This window comes from Patagioenas fasciata, chromosome 5 (genome assembly GCF_037038585.1).
Source record: "Patagioenas fasciata isolate bPatFas1 chromosome 5, bPatFas1.hap1, whole genome shotgun sequence".
Classification (NCBI taxonomy): Eukaryota; Metazoa; Chordata; class Aves; order Columbiformes; family Columbidae; genus Patagioenas; species Patagioenas fasciata.
Window position 1 is genome coordinate 45,163,907 of NC_092524.1, and position 17,300 is coordinate 45,181,206.

At 41.8% G+C, this 17,300-nt stretch overlaps 1 protein-coding gene across 1 annotated transcript; it reads left to right on the forward strand.

Annotated features, from left to right (window-relative positions):
- Nucleotides 1-8,194: 8,194 nt before the first annotated feature.
- SSTR1 (somatostatin receptor 1) lies at nucleotides 8,195-12,120 on the forward strand. The gene has a single exon (XM_065839896.2). It carries the CDS (start codon nucleotides 8,381-8,383, stop codon nucleotides 9,563-9,565), a length of 1,185 nt encoding a protein of 394 aa, XP_065695968.1. The 5' UTR covers nucleotides 8,195-8,380; the 3' UTR covers nucleotides 9,566-12,120.
- Nucleotides 12,121-17,300: the final 5,180 nt, after the last annotated feature.

Consider the following 17,300-nt stretch of genomic DNA (forward strand, 5'->3'; position numbering starts at 1 on the left):
GGAGGAATATAAGGCTGCTGTTAGAGGATGTAGGAAGGCAGCCAGGATAGCCAAGGCCTCCTTAGAATTAAACCTGGTGAGAGGGGTCAAGGACAGCAAAAAGAACTTTTTCAAATACATGGCAGATAAAACTAATACCAGAGGCAATGTAGGCCCACTGATGAATGAGGTGGGTGCTCTGGTGGCGGAAGACACAGAGAAGGCAGAATTGCTGAATGCCTTCTTTGTCTCTGTCTACTCTGCTGGAGGCTGTTCCGAGGAGCCCCATACCCCTGAGACCCCAAATGAAGCCAGGTCAATGGAGGAGTTTGCTTTAGTCAATGAGGACTGGGTTAGGGAGCAATTAAGTAGTCTGGACATCCATAAATCCATGGGTCCAGATGGGATGCACCCACAGGTGCTGAGGGACCTGGCTGAAGTCATTGCTAGACCGCTCTCCATCATTTTTGCCAAGTCTTGGGAAACCGGAGACATGCCCAAGGATTGGAGGAAAGTAAATGTCACTCCAGTCTTCAAAAAGGGCAAGAAGGAGGACCCGGATAATTATAGACCGGTTAGCCTCACCTCTGTCCCTGGGAAAGTAATGGAGCAGCTTATCCTTGGTGTCATCTCAAGGCATATCAGGAATAAGAGGGTCATTAGGGGCAGTCAGCATGGCTTTACCAAGGGTAAGTCATGTTTGATCAACCTCATAGCCTTTTATGAGAATCTAACAAGGTGGATGGATGAAGGCAGAGGAGTCGATGCGGTCTACCTTGACTTCAGTAAAGCCTTTGACACAGTCTCTCACAGCATCCTCACAGCTAAGTTGAGGAGGTGTGGTCTAGACAACAGAGCAGTGAGGTGGGTTGCAAACTGACTTAAAGAGAGAAGCCAGAGAGTGGTGGTCAAAGGTGCAGAGTCCAGTTGGAGGCCAGTGGAGGCCTAGTGGAGTGCCTCAGGGGTCAGTACTGGGGGCAATATTATTCAATATATTCATTAACGATTTGGACGAGGGAATTGAGTATACTATCAGCAAGTTTGCTGATGATGCTAAGCTGGCAGGAGTGGCTGACACACCAGAAGGCTGTGCTGCCATCCAACAGGACCTGGACAGGCTGGAGAGTTGGGCGGGGAATAACCTGATGGAATTTAACAAGGGAAAGTGTAGAGTCCTGCATCCGGGCAGGAACAACCCCAGGTTCCAGTATAGGTTGGGAAATTACATATTAGAGAGCAGTGTAGGGTAAAGGGACCTGGGGGTCCTGGTGGACAGCAGGATGACCATGAGCCAGCACTGTGCCCTTGTGGCCAGGAAGGCCAATGGCATCCTTGGGTGTATTAGAAGGGGGGTGGTCAGTAGATCGAGAGAGGTCCTCCTTCCCCTCTACTCTGCCCTGGTGAGGCCCCATTTGGAATATTGTGTCCAGTTCTGGGCCCCTCAGTTCAAGAAGGACAGGGAACTGCTGGAGACAGTCCAGCATAGGGCAACAAAGATGATGAAGGGAGTGGAGTATCTCCGTTATGAATAAAGTCTGAGGGAGCTGGGTGTCTTTAGTTTGGAGAAGAGGAGACTGAGGGGTGACCTTATTAATGTTTATAAATATATAAAGGGTGAGTGCCATGAGAATGGAGCCAGGTTCTTCTCAGTGGCAAACAATGATAGGACAAGGAGTAATGGGATCAAGCTGGAACACAAGAGGTTCCACCTAAATTTGAGAAAAAACTTCTTCTCAGTGAGGGTGACAGAACACTGGAACAGGCTGTCCAGGGGGGTTGTGGAGTCTCCTTCCCTGGAGACATTCAAAGCCCGCCTGGACACATTCCTGTGCGACCTCACCTAGACGTTCTTGCTCCAGCAGGGGGATTGGACTAGATGATCTTTCGAGGTCCCTTCCAATCCCAAACATACTGTGATACTGTGAATTATTTGTAATTACTTATGCTTAACGATGGACACAATCCAACACAACTGAAGTCATAAATGTCACAGATGCTTTTGTTTAAATCAGTTTTGAAATAGTTCAAGGAACTACATATATCAAACTATTGGGAAAGTTCACTTTCACAGACATTTTTCAAGCCCAAAATCTTCCAATGGATTTGCATTTTATTTGAGTGTGCATTTCCATCTCTACTTGAACGATGAAAAATTCCCATTCTTCTTGTAACTTTTATGGATACAACTATTTAAAGATTAAGTGGTTCTTCAAAACAGAGAGTTTATAGTGAGTCATTTGTACCACATGAAAAAATTCCAAGACCCCAAAGATTACACAGCAGGGAATCAGTAAAATTATAGCAACACTTAGAAAGAAGCAAGAACAAGCAGAGTATTAAAAATTGTACAGAGTTGTGCACAGAATCAAAATGGTGGTTATACAACACACTTGGCATGGGGATTGTAACATGATTTTGTGAATAAATTGCAAGCATGTCCCATCAAAAGACGTTGCTGACATTTCCATTTGACAATAAAAATTTTAACAAGTTTTCATTTGCTTTCATTTCATTATTATCTCTTACAGTGAAAAGACAATAGGTAAGAGCAACTCCATTCTACAGGTGATATAAGAGACACGTGCAAAATTGTCTTCAAGGGATGAAGCCCCTCTTGGTTTGAACAGAATTTTACCTCTTTACCCAGAAGCAGTTTGAAGAATTTTATCCTGCACAGCTACACAAAGTAAAGGAAACTTCTGTAAACATCACAGCTTTTCACCATGTGAAATGTCTTTTGAGATTATCTTTCTGTCAAGCCTAACTAAATTATTTCCAATTTTCTTGGTTTAAATATAGTGATACCTATCAAGCATCTTGAAGTGTTGCACTTTTATAGGACTGAATGTAAAGATAATAGGTGAAATTCCCTCACATCCCTGTGGAAAATTAATGACTGTTTCTCTGAAGAATATACTGTTTCCCTGTAAGACAAATCTCCATGCACAGAACTGCATAGAACAGTTTTGACTGAGATGGAGACAGCTGATAGGTACAAATTTCAAACAACCAGCTATTTTATTGTTTTATAAAGCGCTTTAGGCTAGCTATGCTTCTAAATGTTACCCCAAAAATGTAACTGGATTCTAATTTTCTCCTTAAGATATACACCTAAAATAATACAAGTCTTGCCAAGGAGACATAATTACAGGTGAAATCAGTTCTGGCAGCTGTGTTCTAGTCTGAACTTGATGTTTTCGGATGCCAGTGAAGTCTGTAGGTATCAAATCACCCTTATTTCTCTTTGAGGAACCACACTGGGGTCCCATCCGTTCAGTTACACTGCAATAATGACTAGCAACTGAGTCATAAACATTCTGCTCTGGGATAGAATATGTCCCACTGCGAAACCTCAGAGGCAAGGCTCAGTTAACACAGTGATCCATGTTCAGTGAAGTCAATAGAAATAGGGCAATTTTCACTACATTAAGACATTTCCCTTTGGAAGATACCCCTACCTCCGAATAAGAAACGAGGCATGCAATTTTCCTGCTATGAGTATTTGTTTGGTTTATGCCTTTCGAAGTGGTGAGACTGGTTGCCTTACTTTTTTAAAACACCAGGCTTTTCTATTGGAATATACATTATAGCAAAGAACAAAATAGTATTATTTGGAGAGCATGACTTCTCAGGTATTATTTATCCAGTGAAAACAACATATAAAACGCCCTCATTCTTTTTAAATATTCAAGTTGATCAAGCAGTAACAAGACTTTATATACAACTATCTGCCCTCCAAGCAGGTTTTAACTGGGCATGATAAAAATCTGCTAAATACTGTTTGTCCTTGGCTATATTTACAGCCAAAACATACTCAGTAGCATTTCAGCTGCACCCACTGCTGATGACTCTTGCCACCAAGTAACTTTTTGAAGGGAGACAAAGAATGAAAACCAAGTTTCCAACCACTGATACATCAACAAACCTGGTTAGTTACAAGTCAATAGAGTTACTCAGATTTGAAAAAGCATGTCTGAAATCAGAATCTGGCACTATGTCTTATCTCATTTGCTGGGCCAGCAACCTTGCTCTTGAGAACTCAGGGAGTGTGCTGTCAGCATATGTGTTCAGTTCCCAGCTTTCCTGAAAAAATTAATGTCACAGACCAGTTTGTTGTATGACTCTGACACATAATTTATTTCAGTAATGGTACTGTGTGTCAGTTATTAAATACTACAGTAGAAAACCTGATGAAGTGGGAAGAACTGCCATGTAACATAGTCTTTGTCAACCATCTGATTTTAATATTTTCAGTAGCTGAGTCTGGGTCAAGAGACAAAGAATCATTTATGTCTTCACTAAGCAACAGCTTGACTCTTTTTCTGATGACTGTGGTTTAAAATGTTTGTTTTACAGAATAGTTGTTAATTTCTCAATTAATTGTAAAGTTCAAATTACAAAAATTTCCTTTTAGGAGAAAATGGTTTCTACCATACCATCTGTCTATTGGCACTGCATTTTCAACCATAACTAAAATTGATATAAAGTTCAGGCACTCTGCTAAAAGTAAAATAAGACCCAGAATCATGACATCTAAGATACAATAGCTGTATCAAAAGGCAAACTTTTTAAAATAGGTTGACATTCTAATGAGAAGTTAAAATCTCTGCTGACTGACAGCACATCCAGTGATACCAGTCATAAAACATTGCTACTTTATCAAGTACTTGAGGTTAGAAATATATGATTTTGAACCATCACCAACAGGCAATTGAGTATTGGTAAAGATCAGCAGCTAGAATTTCTCAGTAAATTAATACAAATGAATTGTGTTAGAGCAATCGGCCTAAGTGACTAGGCAGGCATTCAAACAATTCCTTTTTGGGAATGGGTATCATTCTCTAATATGAATATAATTTTCTGTACCTGGAGGAAATTTCAATGAATGGAGATACAGAAATCCTCTAAATAGGACATACATACACATCATACTTCATTATAATCATGCCTATGATGGTGTTTTGTTTTTTTCTGGAAATATATACCATGCAGGTATGTGTGTGATGCCAAATAAGGTTAGTACCTTTGCAGAAGTTACAATTTAGAGGTAATTCATTTAGAAACATTGCAGTAAGAAAGAACACTATGCTCACATCTATTTCAACAGAAGAGCTTTTACTGATTCTTTTGGGTGCATAGCATGGCCAAATGCAAATATTGCAAAGTAATTATTTAAAAGGAACCAAAGCATGAACAAAATGTCTAAAATGCCTCCATGAGTGACTGTGTGTTTATATGTATGCAAATGCTGGAGTGCAATTCAGATAAGAGCTGAAATTTTGTGGTGATGACACTGCTATTAATAGTTTCAAAACAAATTGGTTTTGCTCCCATATTTGTAAAGAACAATCTAAAAGCATTCACATTTCTAGCGATACTACTGTTGAATGCCAATTTATAACAATATGAAAGAAGGAAACCCATCAATCAGTGATCCATAAGTAAATGTCCCCTAACACAAATGCTCACATAAACAAAAATTTGATTATATTTGAACTATAGATTTTCAAACAGACCAAAATACTGCAATCAACCAGATGTTCTTGTTGATGGGTTTGCAGCTATTGACTTATGCTCCTTCTCATATCAGTGACTGAAAGCTGATTCATGTTCTCCCAGAATATAAATTTTAAAGAAAATAATTCTCCAGCTGAATTGACATAATTATAGAGATTTGAGCAGTGTCAGATAGCATACTGCAAGGAAGGATTTTGCATGTTGTAGTTAAATAAACATCTTTTTCTTTTCACTGTATACTAGAAGCTCTGATGCTAACACATCAGAACATACAATCACTAAAACCCCAAATGTAATGATGAATTTTCTGAGATAAAATTGTATGACATCTCCAAGTGCTCTAACATCTCACTAAAACACTAATATACAGCAACAGTCCTAAGAATGGTAAGCTCATTTGCAAAGGTTGCTCGATATATGCATTCCTATAATAGAACAAAAATACAAAAAGTCTTCAAAAGTCACAAAGACTGTTTCCCATATAGAATGTATGTGCAATTACTTAAAAATGAATGGGTTATTTTTGTACACCATTAAATTCATATGTAGGGGTGTATATATACATATATGTATATTCACAATCTACTTTTTAGTCATAGAAGAGAAGGAAACACCTTGCTTAAGGGTCATGCAAAAGTGTACATGTGTTAAATGTAATATCTTTGACAAGCTGCCAAAGAGCACACACTGGTCAGATTGGAGTGTCTGGACGTGATGATTGACATGAGGAAAACCATACAGTCAGAGAGGTTACATGCATGTGTTGGAATAGCAGCTGGTGGTGATAAGGGATACAAGGATATATATGGTGCTAGAGAGAATAAGTTCCCAATGATGAGTTATAATGAATCGATGATAACGTTGTGTATCTGCATGTTAAAGTGGTGGGTAGTGATAATATGTATAATTATGATGGTGGGCAGACAGGGATAACAAGATGTGTTAACTGTAGGAGGTGATGGGTATGTATGGTAAAATGAGTAGGCTGTAAGAATGCATGTGTGATGCTGAGTATAGTGGTACTGTGGGGAGTATATAGCAGCATATGCACTGTGCTGATACTTATGCGGCATGGACCTGCTTGATGAAAGTATGTGGTGCTCATAGGTGACAGTTTATGTGAAGAGGCAGGTTGGTGTCCATACAGATGTGGTGTGCTCACACACAGAAGTAGCTATAGCTAAAGGAATAAGCAATTACTGAGCATTTTTGTGTATGTTTGTTCTGAGGGAGTGTTTGATACCATGAGCAAGTGTGAGGGTGCCCAGAAAGAGAGGTGTATGTAAAGGTTATACATTAAAAAAAAAAAAAAAAAATCAAAAAAAAGTATGCTTGCCAGGGTATTGAGTGGCGGTTTAGGACTATCTGCTGGTGTTTATGTGTGTTTGGAACTGGTGGTGCAGATGAGGCGTGTAAGGTAGCAGTGTCGGGTTTGAGATGACAGTATGAGCAGCTTTTGGTGTAATGACGCTGTTTGACTAGGATCAGGGTGTGTGTGCAAAATAACATGATATGGCTCAGTGTGTAGAAGCAGTTTGTGGGTTTATGGGTGTAGTATGCGTTAAGTCAGTTATGTAATGATGGCTACATATATGTAGAAATAGTGAATGAACAGAGATTGTGGCAATGTTTTGTGTCACTGGATAGCACCGAGGAGGGTTTATAGCTTCACCCTGTGTGGATAAAACCCTATCAGAGATATGCATATGTTTTTAGTACCATATTAAGAGAGGGAGTTGTAGCACTGGTGATGCAGTATGTGATGGCTGAGCTTGAAGTGATCCTGTGAATGGAAGCAGTATGTGAGGGGACAGAAGAGTAGACAGATGGTGTGTTTGCATAGCAGCATAGCTAGGACGGTCTTGGCACCATCATGGTATAAATAGTGATGGCAAGCTGTAGTGTGCAAACTGGTGCCTGCACCATTGCATGTGTCATAGACAGAAAGAGAGCATGCACTGGAGTGCCAGAATGGGACTGAGGAGCGTGTTTCAGGACTGGCCATGTGGAGAGGGGCAGGGCTGTAAAGTATTGGATGCTGCTAGTGTATGATGTCTGGTGGTGGCAGGACTGGACAAGGTGGGAGGCACGGAGCTGCATGGTGGTAGAAGGCATGAGCATAGCTGTTCTCAGGCAGTGCTGTGCACCTAGGGTTGAAGGCTGTGTGGTCCATTGTAGTTAGTGCCATGCCTGGTGCCAGTGCCATGGGGTGGGCAATGTGTGTTCTGTGGTGACAGAACAGGCTTGCAGCAGCTGTGTAGGCATGAGGCATGCCTGCCCAGGTAACATTGCCACTCACCCATGACCCTGGCTTTTTTCCTAAAGGAGAAAGGATGGTCCCTTTGCCTGAGTCACCCCTGGCCTGGACTCAGGTGCCATGGAGGGGGAGCAGTGCCGAATGGAGAGGGAGGAGAGGATGCTGGCTGGGGGGAACCAGTGCGGGGCTGGGTAAACAATACTGAATGGGGAGAGCAGTGTGGGATCGGGGAGCATTGTGGGGTGGGGGAGCAGTGGGGACAGGGAGGAGGCTGCTCTCCGGCAGCCCGGGAGCTGCCAGATCTGCGAACAGTTGGAGGGCGGGATGGGAAGCGGGCGGGCGGAGGGTGGGTTGGAAAAGACACCCACTTACGTCTCCTCCTGCGATTTTTTTTTTTTCTCTTTCCCTCCTCCTTTTCGTAGCTCGTGACGCGCCGCTGCCTATTAATCATTCACCAGCCGGGGAGCAGCAATTATTGCCACTCGGAGCGAGCGGCGCGGGCAGCCGCTTCCTTCCCCATGGCAGCGCCCCGGAGCAGCCGCGACGGGAGCCCGGCCGGGATGGCGAGCCCGGCCGGCGGCAGCCGCCTGCTGCTCTGAGCCGGGGGCGGGGAGGTCCGGGCGGAGGATGCTCCCCAATGGCACCTGCGCCAGGCTTCCGGGCGGTGCAGGTAGCGACAGTGGCGGCAGCGGCGGCGGTGGCGGCGGAGCCGGCAGCGCCTCGGAGGAGGCGGCGGGGGGCATGGACTCGGGCGGCAGGAACTCCTCGGGCGCCCCGAACAGCACCCTGAGTGAGTCTCAGGGCAGCGCCATCCTCATCTCATTCATCTACTCCGTGGTATGCCTGGTGGGGCTGTGTGGCAACTCCATGGTCATCTATGTGATCCTACGCTATGCCAAGATGAAGACGGCCACCAACATCTACATCCTCAACTTGGCCATTGCGGATGAGCTGCTGATGCTTAGCGTCCCCTTTCTGGTCACCTCCACCCTGCTGCACCACTGGCCGTTTGGCTCACTGCTCTGCCGCTTGGTGCTCAGCGTGGATGCCATCAACATGTTCACCAGCATCTACTGTCTGACTGTGCTCAGTGTGGACCGCTACATTGCTGTGGTGCACCCCATCAAGGCGGCTAGGTACCGACGGCCCACTGTGGCTAAGATGGTCAATCTGGGTGTCTGGGTGCTTTCCATTCTCATCATCCTGCCCATCATCATTTTCTCTAACACAGCAGCCAACAGTGATGGAACGGTAGCTTGCAACATGCTCATGCCAGAGCCCACGCAGAGGTGGTTGGTGGTCTTTGTTGTCTACACATTTCTGATGGGCTTCTTGCTGCCTGTGGTGGCCATCTGCCTCTGCTACATCCTCATCATTGCCAAGATGCGTATGGTGGCACTGAAGGCTGGCTGGCAGCAACGCAAGCGCTCGGAGCGCAAGATCACCCTCATGGTCATGATGGTGGTGATGGTCTTTGTCATCTGCTGGATGCCCTTCTACATTGTGCAGCTGGTCAATGTCTTCGTAGAGCAGGATGATGCCACCATCAGCCAACTCTCCGTCATCTTGGGCTACGCCAACAGCTGTGCCAACCCCATCCTGTATGGCTTTCTCTCAGACAACTTCAAGCGGTCCTTCCAGCGACTGCTTTGCCTCAGTTGGATGGACAATGCTGCAGAGGAACCCATCGACTACTATGCCACTGCCCTGAAGAGCAGGGCATACAGCGTGGAGGACTTCCCTCCAGACAACTTGGAGTCAGGGAGCATGTACAGGAATGGCACTTGCACCTCCAGGATTACCACCCTTTGAGGAAGCATTCCTGTCCTGCCTCTCCCCTACTGCCGCCCAGCAGGAGGGTGAGCGAGGCCAGGGCTGTGGCATGGGGAGGCCAGGAGGGAGGGGGTTTCGATCCTGCCCACCAGCAGCAGTGTTTGGCACAAGAAGGAGCGAAGAAAACCCCATGTCCTTGCTCTCCTGCTCCATCCCCCTCTATCTGCCTCCTTTGAGAGCAGATGCATTCGTTGAGGCTTTGACACCCACATAGCAAATTGCTGCACTTGTGGGTCAATTTAGGGTCTGGCAGTCAGGCTCTGCCACTCCTCTTAGTGTCTGATGAGTGGCTATATGGGCCCTGCAGCAACTCTCCCCTCACCTTTTGTACAGGTTTGCCTCCCCATTGGTTGGTGGGACTCCCCCCCAAGGCCACTGAGTCGAGCCTGCTTCAGGCAAGCCCCAGTTTTCAGGCTCAGACTGCCCCCTGACTGAAAGCAACCCTTCTCAGCACCTGCCAGTACACGCTTGCCCCTCAGAGAGTAGAAATGCTGGGAAAAGTCCCCCCTGGCACACACCCAGCCCTCCCCCAGGAAGGAGCAAGTATCCTCTCTCTGCCCCACCCGAGGAATAAAAAAGGAAGTGAGGAGCAAAAAGGCCTCGAGGAAAGAAGCAGCATAGTTACAGAGCCGTCTTTTGCTTTGCAGACAGCTTCCACCTCACTGGGGCTCTGGCTTTCTGTGCTATGCTTGGGGTAAGCAGGGTAGAAAGCATCTTTGGATAAAGAAGTCGGATTATTGCTGTGCTCCAGAGCTGCACAGTGGGTTACTGATAACAGGAGATAAACAGTCCCGTGACTCATAGGGAGCAGAGCACTGAGTGCGGAGTTGGGTCAGGGGGCACGCAGCTGGGAAATGTTTGAATGTGTCCATACATACAATAAAGTGTGTTAATAATAAAGTTTAAAGGGAGCACTAGACTGTGAAGCTATTGTTTTGCACCTGCTCCATCAGCTGTGAAACAGCGGTGAAGGCAGCTGAGACGGTTTTGAATGACCTGGGTGGCTGTAAAGTCACTTTAGCCTACAAGAAAAAAGAGGGATTAGATTCAAAATCTTCATCAGGCTCTGAAATAAATACTTGACAAAAAAAGGTAGCTGTTTGATAATAGCTATTACCCTAGCTCCAGTCTCTTTTGTTGCACTAACAAAAATAAAATGGGTTTTATATGTTGCCAATGTAATATACTGGCCCAGAGCTTGTTAATGTTTGATTTCTGAGAATTCTTGTTTTTAGTGTGTGCCAGACATCTTTTTGTTTGACTTTTTTTTTTATTTGATTCTTGTCACTGTGTTGTGAATGTGTTTCTCTGAAGCAATTTATACTGTGTACTTATGTCTGTGGTGGCTACTTACAAGGTTGCATTTAAAATTAGTGATGCTCAAGGAGGCTCCTTTAGAGATAAAAAGGCTGTCACTTTTTCTAACTCTTTCATCTACATTGTCTCCCGCACAAAATTCTCTCTCTTGAATTTTCTCCCCCTCTTAGACAGAACAATTTTCGTATAGACAAATGAAGCTTTCTTGTTTGATAAATGACAGCTGATCAAACAAAACCTTCTCTTTCTGTTCCCTCTTATCCCAGATGTAAGAATCAGTACGGACCATGTTGAAATAAGCAGCTATGTTTTTTGCTTTCTACCACCTATGTTAACAGTGTCACACAGTGGCAGGTGTCCCAGTAGCTGTGGCAAATCAATTCTCTAGCACAATGATGTGGTTGTATTATTTATAACTACTGGCAATCTCAAGCAAGAGATAGGGAAAAATCTCTAGTAGCATCATACCCATAGCATTGTACTTGTAGCCATGGTGCTTAAGTACAGTGTTAAGTGTAAGCTGACAATTAAGGCATCTAGCATTTGCAGTGGTGGACTCACTACAGGTCTTGTTAAATTATACCCTTTAACTTTTCTCAGCAGCAAAAAGCAGGATACTACTTTGTACATTTCTTTCATCAAAAATTAGATACTGTTAAATGAATGTGTAAATTTAGTATTTCAAAGTTGTCTGAATCAAAGCTCATCAAAATGAGATTAAAAATCCTAATTCACTTCAATGGACAGTGAGTCAGCTCCTCTTAGTTTAAAAATTGCTGATGTGGAAGCTGTTACATCCTTATTAAAATATTTTGTGAAAAGCTTTAACAATTGTACAGTTTCTTTTCTTGTACTTCCCAGTGGATCTCATTTAAAGAAAGCATGCAAATATTAATTTTGGCAATGTTTTACATGCACATATGGGAGGAAACAAAAACAAGGATGAAATCTTTTTAGAAGCTTATTTAACCTTTCACAGAAACCAAACATCGGTTGAAACAGTAAAATGCCCCACAACACCACATGATGCTATTTGTAGAGCTTCACTTAAAATCTCACTCACAATCTCTTCAAATGGGTATGAATCTCACGGTCTCACGTGGTCTTTTCCATCCAGGAATATTGTTATGTATGGTCAGATTAAATGGAGAGTCCGTCTACTTTCTACTGTTGGATTTGTTTAACATCAGAAACAATAAAGCAAAAGTTAAAAAGCAGTGATTCATACTCAATACTCAGCTTCGATGAAAATTTGAGCCTGGTTTTGTCTCTTTTTTTTTTTTTTTTTTTTTCCAGTTCGCCTTTAAACAAAGCTGTGGTGGACACTTGCACACCTACCAGCACATGCACTTTCATTTCAGTTCTCCCAGGCAGAACACGGAGGGGTGATGTTCATACTGACCAGAGCAGGGGACTGCTGCTGCAGAGGACGTGGGTACCCCAGTAGATGTCCGGCTTCCCATCAGACAGACACACTGACTCACTCCCAGCCAGTAGTGACCCTATGATTGTTGGCTAAAGCTCCATCTGTAGTTTCAGCTGGAAGCAAAATTTGTTTCTCCTAAACTAACATTTCTTCCTGTTATTTTTTACACTGAGTCTAGTTTGACTTTGGCAGGGGGACATGTCTTCAACAGCTGCGCATCACTCTTGATTTGCTTTGGAAGAAAAAGTTATTTCATTTTGTGTTATTATTCTAAACAGTAGAATGTTACTACCAGAAAAAAAAAAAAAAAAAAAAAGGTTGTTCTTGTGAAATAATATCTACCAGAAAATAAACAGAAGTCTTTTAGTGCTTTCCAAATTGCAAATAAAAGTCTTCAGATTTCATATGGAAATGCTCTGAACTAATGCTTAATTAAGTAAAAAAAAAAAGAGTACAGTGACATATTTCTTGGTGACATGTTGCCTCTTTTTAAGGCTATAACTCATCTACAAATGGGTAAATCATAATTTACAACCAGTAGTAGTAATATGTTGCTGCATTTTACCCATTAGTTTAATATTTTAAAAATACTGCATGCATTTTTTTCATGGAAATCGGCCCTATGCCACTGAGATCCATGCAACTTTTGTTCTTTTTTTAGCCTAAGACTTGTATGCAACATGATCTAGTCAACAGACTGGACTATTTCCCATTCCACAAACAAAGACAGAGCGATCTTCACCTGGAACATATATCAGGTACCCCTGCAGCATTTTTCCATGCAGAGGAGGGTATGCGGGAAATTACTCTCCTTTCTCACTAGGCTTCCCAGCGCAGTAATGATGAAGACACACCTCATAATCCTGACGTTGACTGCTATATGCAGTTAGTGGCCTGGAACCAGGCTCATTGCAGAGGCACTTTATACCAGGGCTGTGGATGAAAATGGTGATGGACACATGCAGATCCTTCTCAGCAGAGAACACCATGCAGTGTATGGTTTCTTTTCATTTGACACTCAAAAGAATCCACCTGATTTCTTCACAGAGAAGGAGAATCAGATTTCTGAATGTGACGTAAGCATTTCTGAAATGACAGGTTTCCAGTGAGTCAGATAAAATAAAATGCTTTCTGGCTGTTTTTTAAAAAACGAAATGTCTGTATTTCAAATATATGTGACACAGTCTATTAACACTGTGACAATATATTGTATTTTAACCAGTTTCCAAAAATCAGCATCCTAATTCTAAATTTTGAACTATATCTTACTGAAATAAAATGATCCATGACTGATGAACAAGTTATGTAAGATTTGACTATTTTCTGCCATGTTTCCAGAGCAGCAGCATAAATTAGTATCTTAAAATCCTGTCAAAAAATATCCAAGAAAAAACATTTTTTTAAAAAGCTGGAAGAAAGTAGTCAAGAAAGATGCATCAATCTGATGTTCTAGAGTCTGTGATTTCAATCCCTAGAAACCTTATCTGACTTCAGGGCTCTACAGACAAGAACATGAATTATGAATCTCCAGAGGAGAATAAAATATTTCTACCGCACTGTGTGTTCAGCACTTCCATCCACTTCAACACAGAGCCTTATTGAACCAATAACTGCAGGGTAATCCACAGGAAGAAAGGGTAACTTACTAATTAGATTTCTCTTTGAGAATAATGCTTTTAGATATCATATTTTGTAGAGAGAAATAGCCAAGAACAGGTGAACCAGGGAGTATTTCAAAGTATGTCACTGGATGGCTACAAACCAATCACAGTTTTGACAAGAAAGATGCTTTTCAACAGAAGCTAGCTATGCCCACCCCCTTCCAGCCTCGTTTCCCCAAAAGCCTAAAATGTGGGTTTGGCAGAGTAGTAAGCAGCCATGAAACAGAGACAGCAAGGTGATGTGTCCTACCTGAGATATATAGGTTTTCATCTTCAGTGTGGATGGAATGCATTTGTCATTATATGCTATCATGTCTATGATGGGTAGAGTCACCTTGAAAGCAATATAAATGTACAGAAGACCCTTTCCACCCTCCCTTTTTCCCAAAAAATTATTTTCTACACAGGTTCTTATGCTCTGTAATATGACTAAGGGTTGCTCAGTGAATTCTTGAGATTCCTAACTGGAAAGGGTCAGACAAAAATGCTCAAGTGCATAGCATATGGGGGTTATAGAACTGATAAGAATTAGTGGATTTATGATTTGATACCTGCTGATCACCATGAGGAGTACTGGAAATGGATTGTATTGTCTCCACTTACCTTGTTGGTGACAATGCTGTTTCCAGTGTATGTGTGGGCCCTACAAATTGTAAAACCCTGTAAATCAACCCAGAGGAAAGCTGTGAGCTTCTGCAAGGGTGCTGTCATGCCCTGCACTTCAAATCGCTGAACACCGCTGAGTAACATTGGTACTGGTGCCAACAAAGCTGTAAAAGCAAAGGGCCACAAGTTCAACTGATTCATGCAGGACATGCAGGTACTCACATTCACAAGGGCAAGCTGAAGTGATTGCTGGTCAGCTGGAAGAGTTCAAAATGTGTCAAAGCTGTACAAAACAATTAAGTATGTGTGTATACACACACACACAATGTGCATGCACATATATGTGCTTCCTTCTCGTAAAATATATAAAAATCCTATTTGGTCTGTTATCCAACATGTAAAGGAGTGAATTAGAATGGATATTGGTTATAAGGGAAGTAATGATTAGTAGCTTTAGATTCCAGTTGCTGGACAGTTAGGTAGTAATAGTAAGTGTTTTGGTTTTATGCTGCTGTGATGTATAGAGGATATTTAAGTGTTACTTCTGCTATGGAGGTGAGTGCATGGCTGGAGAGGTTGGAGCTCGTAGTAGAAGGAGATCTTGGAGAAAAAAAATAAAAAGTGATCAATGTTTGATTTAGAACTGGAGTAGCTATATTTGGAGAAATCCCCTTGATGTTGAGGAAGTTTGGAGCTTGCTAGCACTCATTGAGATCTGCCTTTGCCCAGCACTTCAAGGAATCACTCCACATGTCTACTACATGACCAACCACAGCCTTCCTCAGCCAGAATAAGACAAAAATCTTCATCTGAGGTCTAAGCCAGAAAACTAATGGAGGCTATGACTGTGGTCTTTTCCCTATTTAATTAGCTATAATAGGTTATAATACATTGTAAATGTGCACAAAAAAATGCATTATCTACCAGAGCACAAACTAAAGGCTGGGGTTCTTGTTGCTGTCTGGTTTCTGTTAAAAACAGACATAGAGGGGTCTTGCTCCCTTATCCAGTCAATGAGAGGCAAGTCACAGATTAAAGAAAAATTTGAAAAGCACTGGATTATTGAGCAGAAAATCAATACCAGTATTAGTGAATTCATTTTCCTAGCATTGCAGCAGAATTATTTTGTATATCATTTGGTCACAGAAAGAGAAAAGATACTTTTAGAAGCTAAACTGACTGTACAGTATTGTAGAGAAGCTTTTTTTAAGGAGTTCCATATGTCTTCATGAAAACTAGAACAACTTTGATATCAAACATGCTTATCTTAGGCCTTGTATTTTCTATACGATGCTGCATTCTTTTGATAAACTTCAGCATCTTCATAAGAAAAGTTGCTTATTTACCCACTGAAGACGCTTGGCTACTATCAGTAACTGGTTTCAGTAATTATTAGAACAGCTACATGAGCTAAAGATCTAGTCTATAGTTCATGCCTTAGATTTATACAAATTACACAAGCCAGTTGCAGGACTGAATGAGTGAAAGAAAGAAAATTAAATGAAATTAAAGATAAAAAACATAATGTATTTTTTTTATAGCACAGCATATATGTATATATTTATTTTAATTTTATGGCAGTAGCTGTTAACTGATCACATAAAGAATCCAGAAGAATAGGAATCTCATCTGCTACTTGCACTCATACAGGATTGTACAAAGTCCTCATCAGTTAACTGGGAAGAAAAGTTATGGGAATGGCTTTCTCAGATGCTTGTATGTGAACTTGTTACAGGTGTGGGGGACAGGTGGAGTTTTAATTGTCATTGTTCTTGTTCCTGTTATTTACAGTGGAAGGGTTGCAGGGTTTTATGGGGTGTCATACAAGAACAGGCAAAACATTCAAGATATATTCACATCTGAGCAAAAGACTGGATATTTGGGGAGAATGGATGTACAGGAAGAGAAAACTGGTGGATATCTGACACCCAACAGCCTCAGAAAGAAGGAATCTGAAACAGAGAAAAATGAAGGCTGATCCACTTTGCTAAGAAAAGAGATCAAAACTCTGGAGTTCAGTACAGGCATTATAAAGCAGGACTTGGCTCTTTCACATAATTTAGATTGTTTAGGATACAGCAAATACATAAACTTCCAGCTCAGGAAAAAAAATGAAGTGCTGCTTTTATATCAGCTGCTAGGTATTTTTTTCTGAGACTCAGGTGACAATTCAAGTACTTTATGGAATTACTGGAAACTAAAGAAAGCAACGCAGAAAAGATAGATAATACATTTTTAAAAATAATTTAATTTTGATTGCTCAGATGCTCTGAATTTTATGGATTATTTTCTTTCCTCTCATGACTAAATTAGGGAAAAAAGTCTTATCAAATTTTTACTCTACACAAATAAACAAGACAGAAATGGAATACAGCAGCATTTTCTCTGCTCTTTCACCATAATAAAGTGAGATGTACAGAATTTCTTACTTTAAAAGCAACTTCAGTGCTATGACTGGGAAAACTACTTCCCATAAGAGTACATGTACTCTTAAGAATGAAAGGTAATGTTCATATATTCCTCACCACAGACCTTGAAACTCTATTTTATCATGAAGGTATAGAGCAACATTCCCAAAATGGCTAATCTGGTCTACAGAGGATTGCACGTTTCAGTGTACTCCTTCAAGAACCTTTCATTAGAACTAAGATTTAATTGAAAATAAGCAAGAGAATAAACTCCCTAAGCATGGAAGAAAACCTCC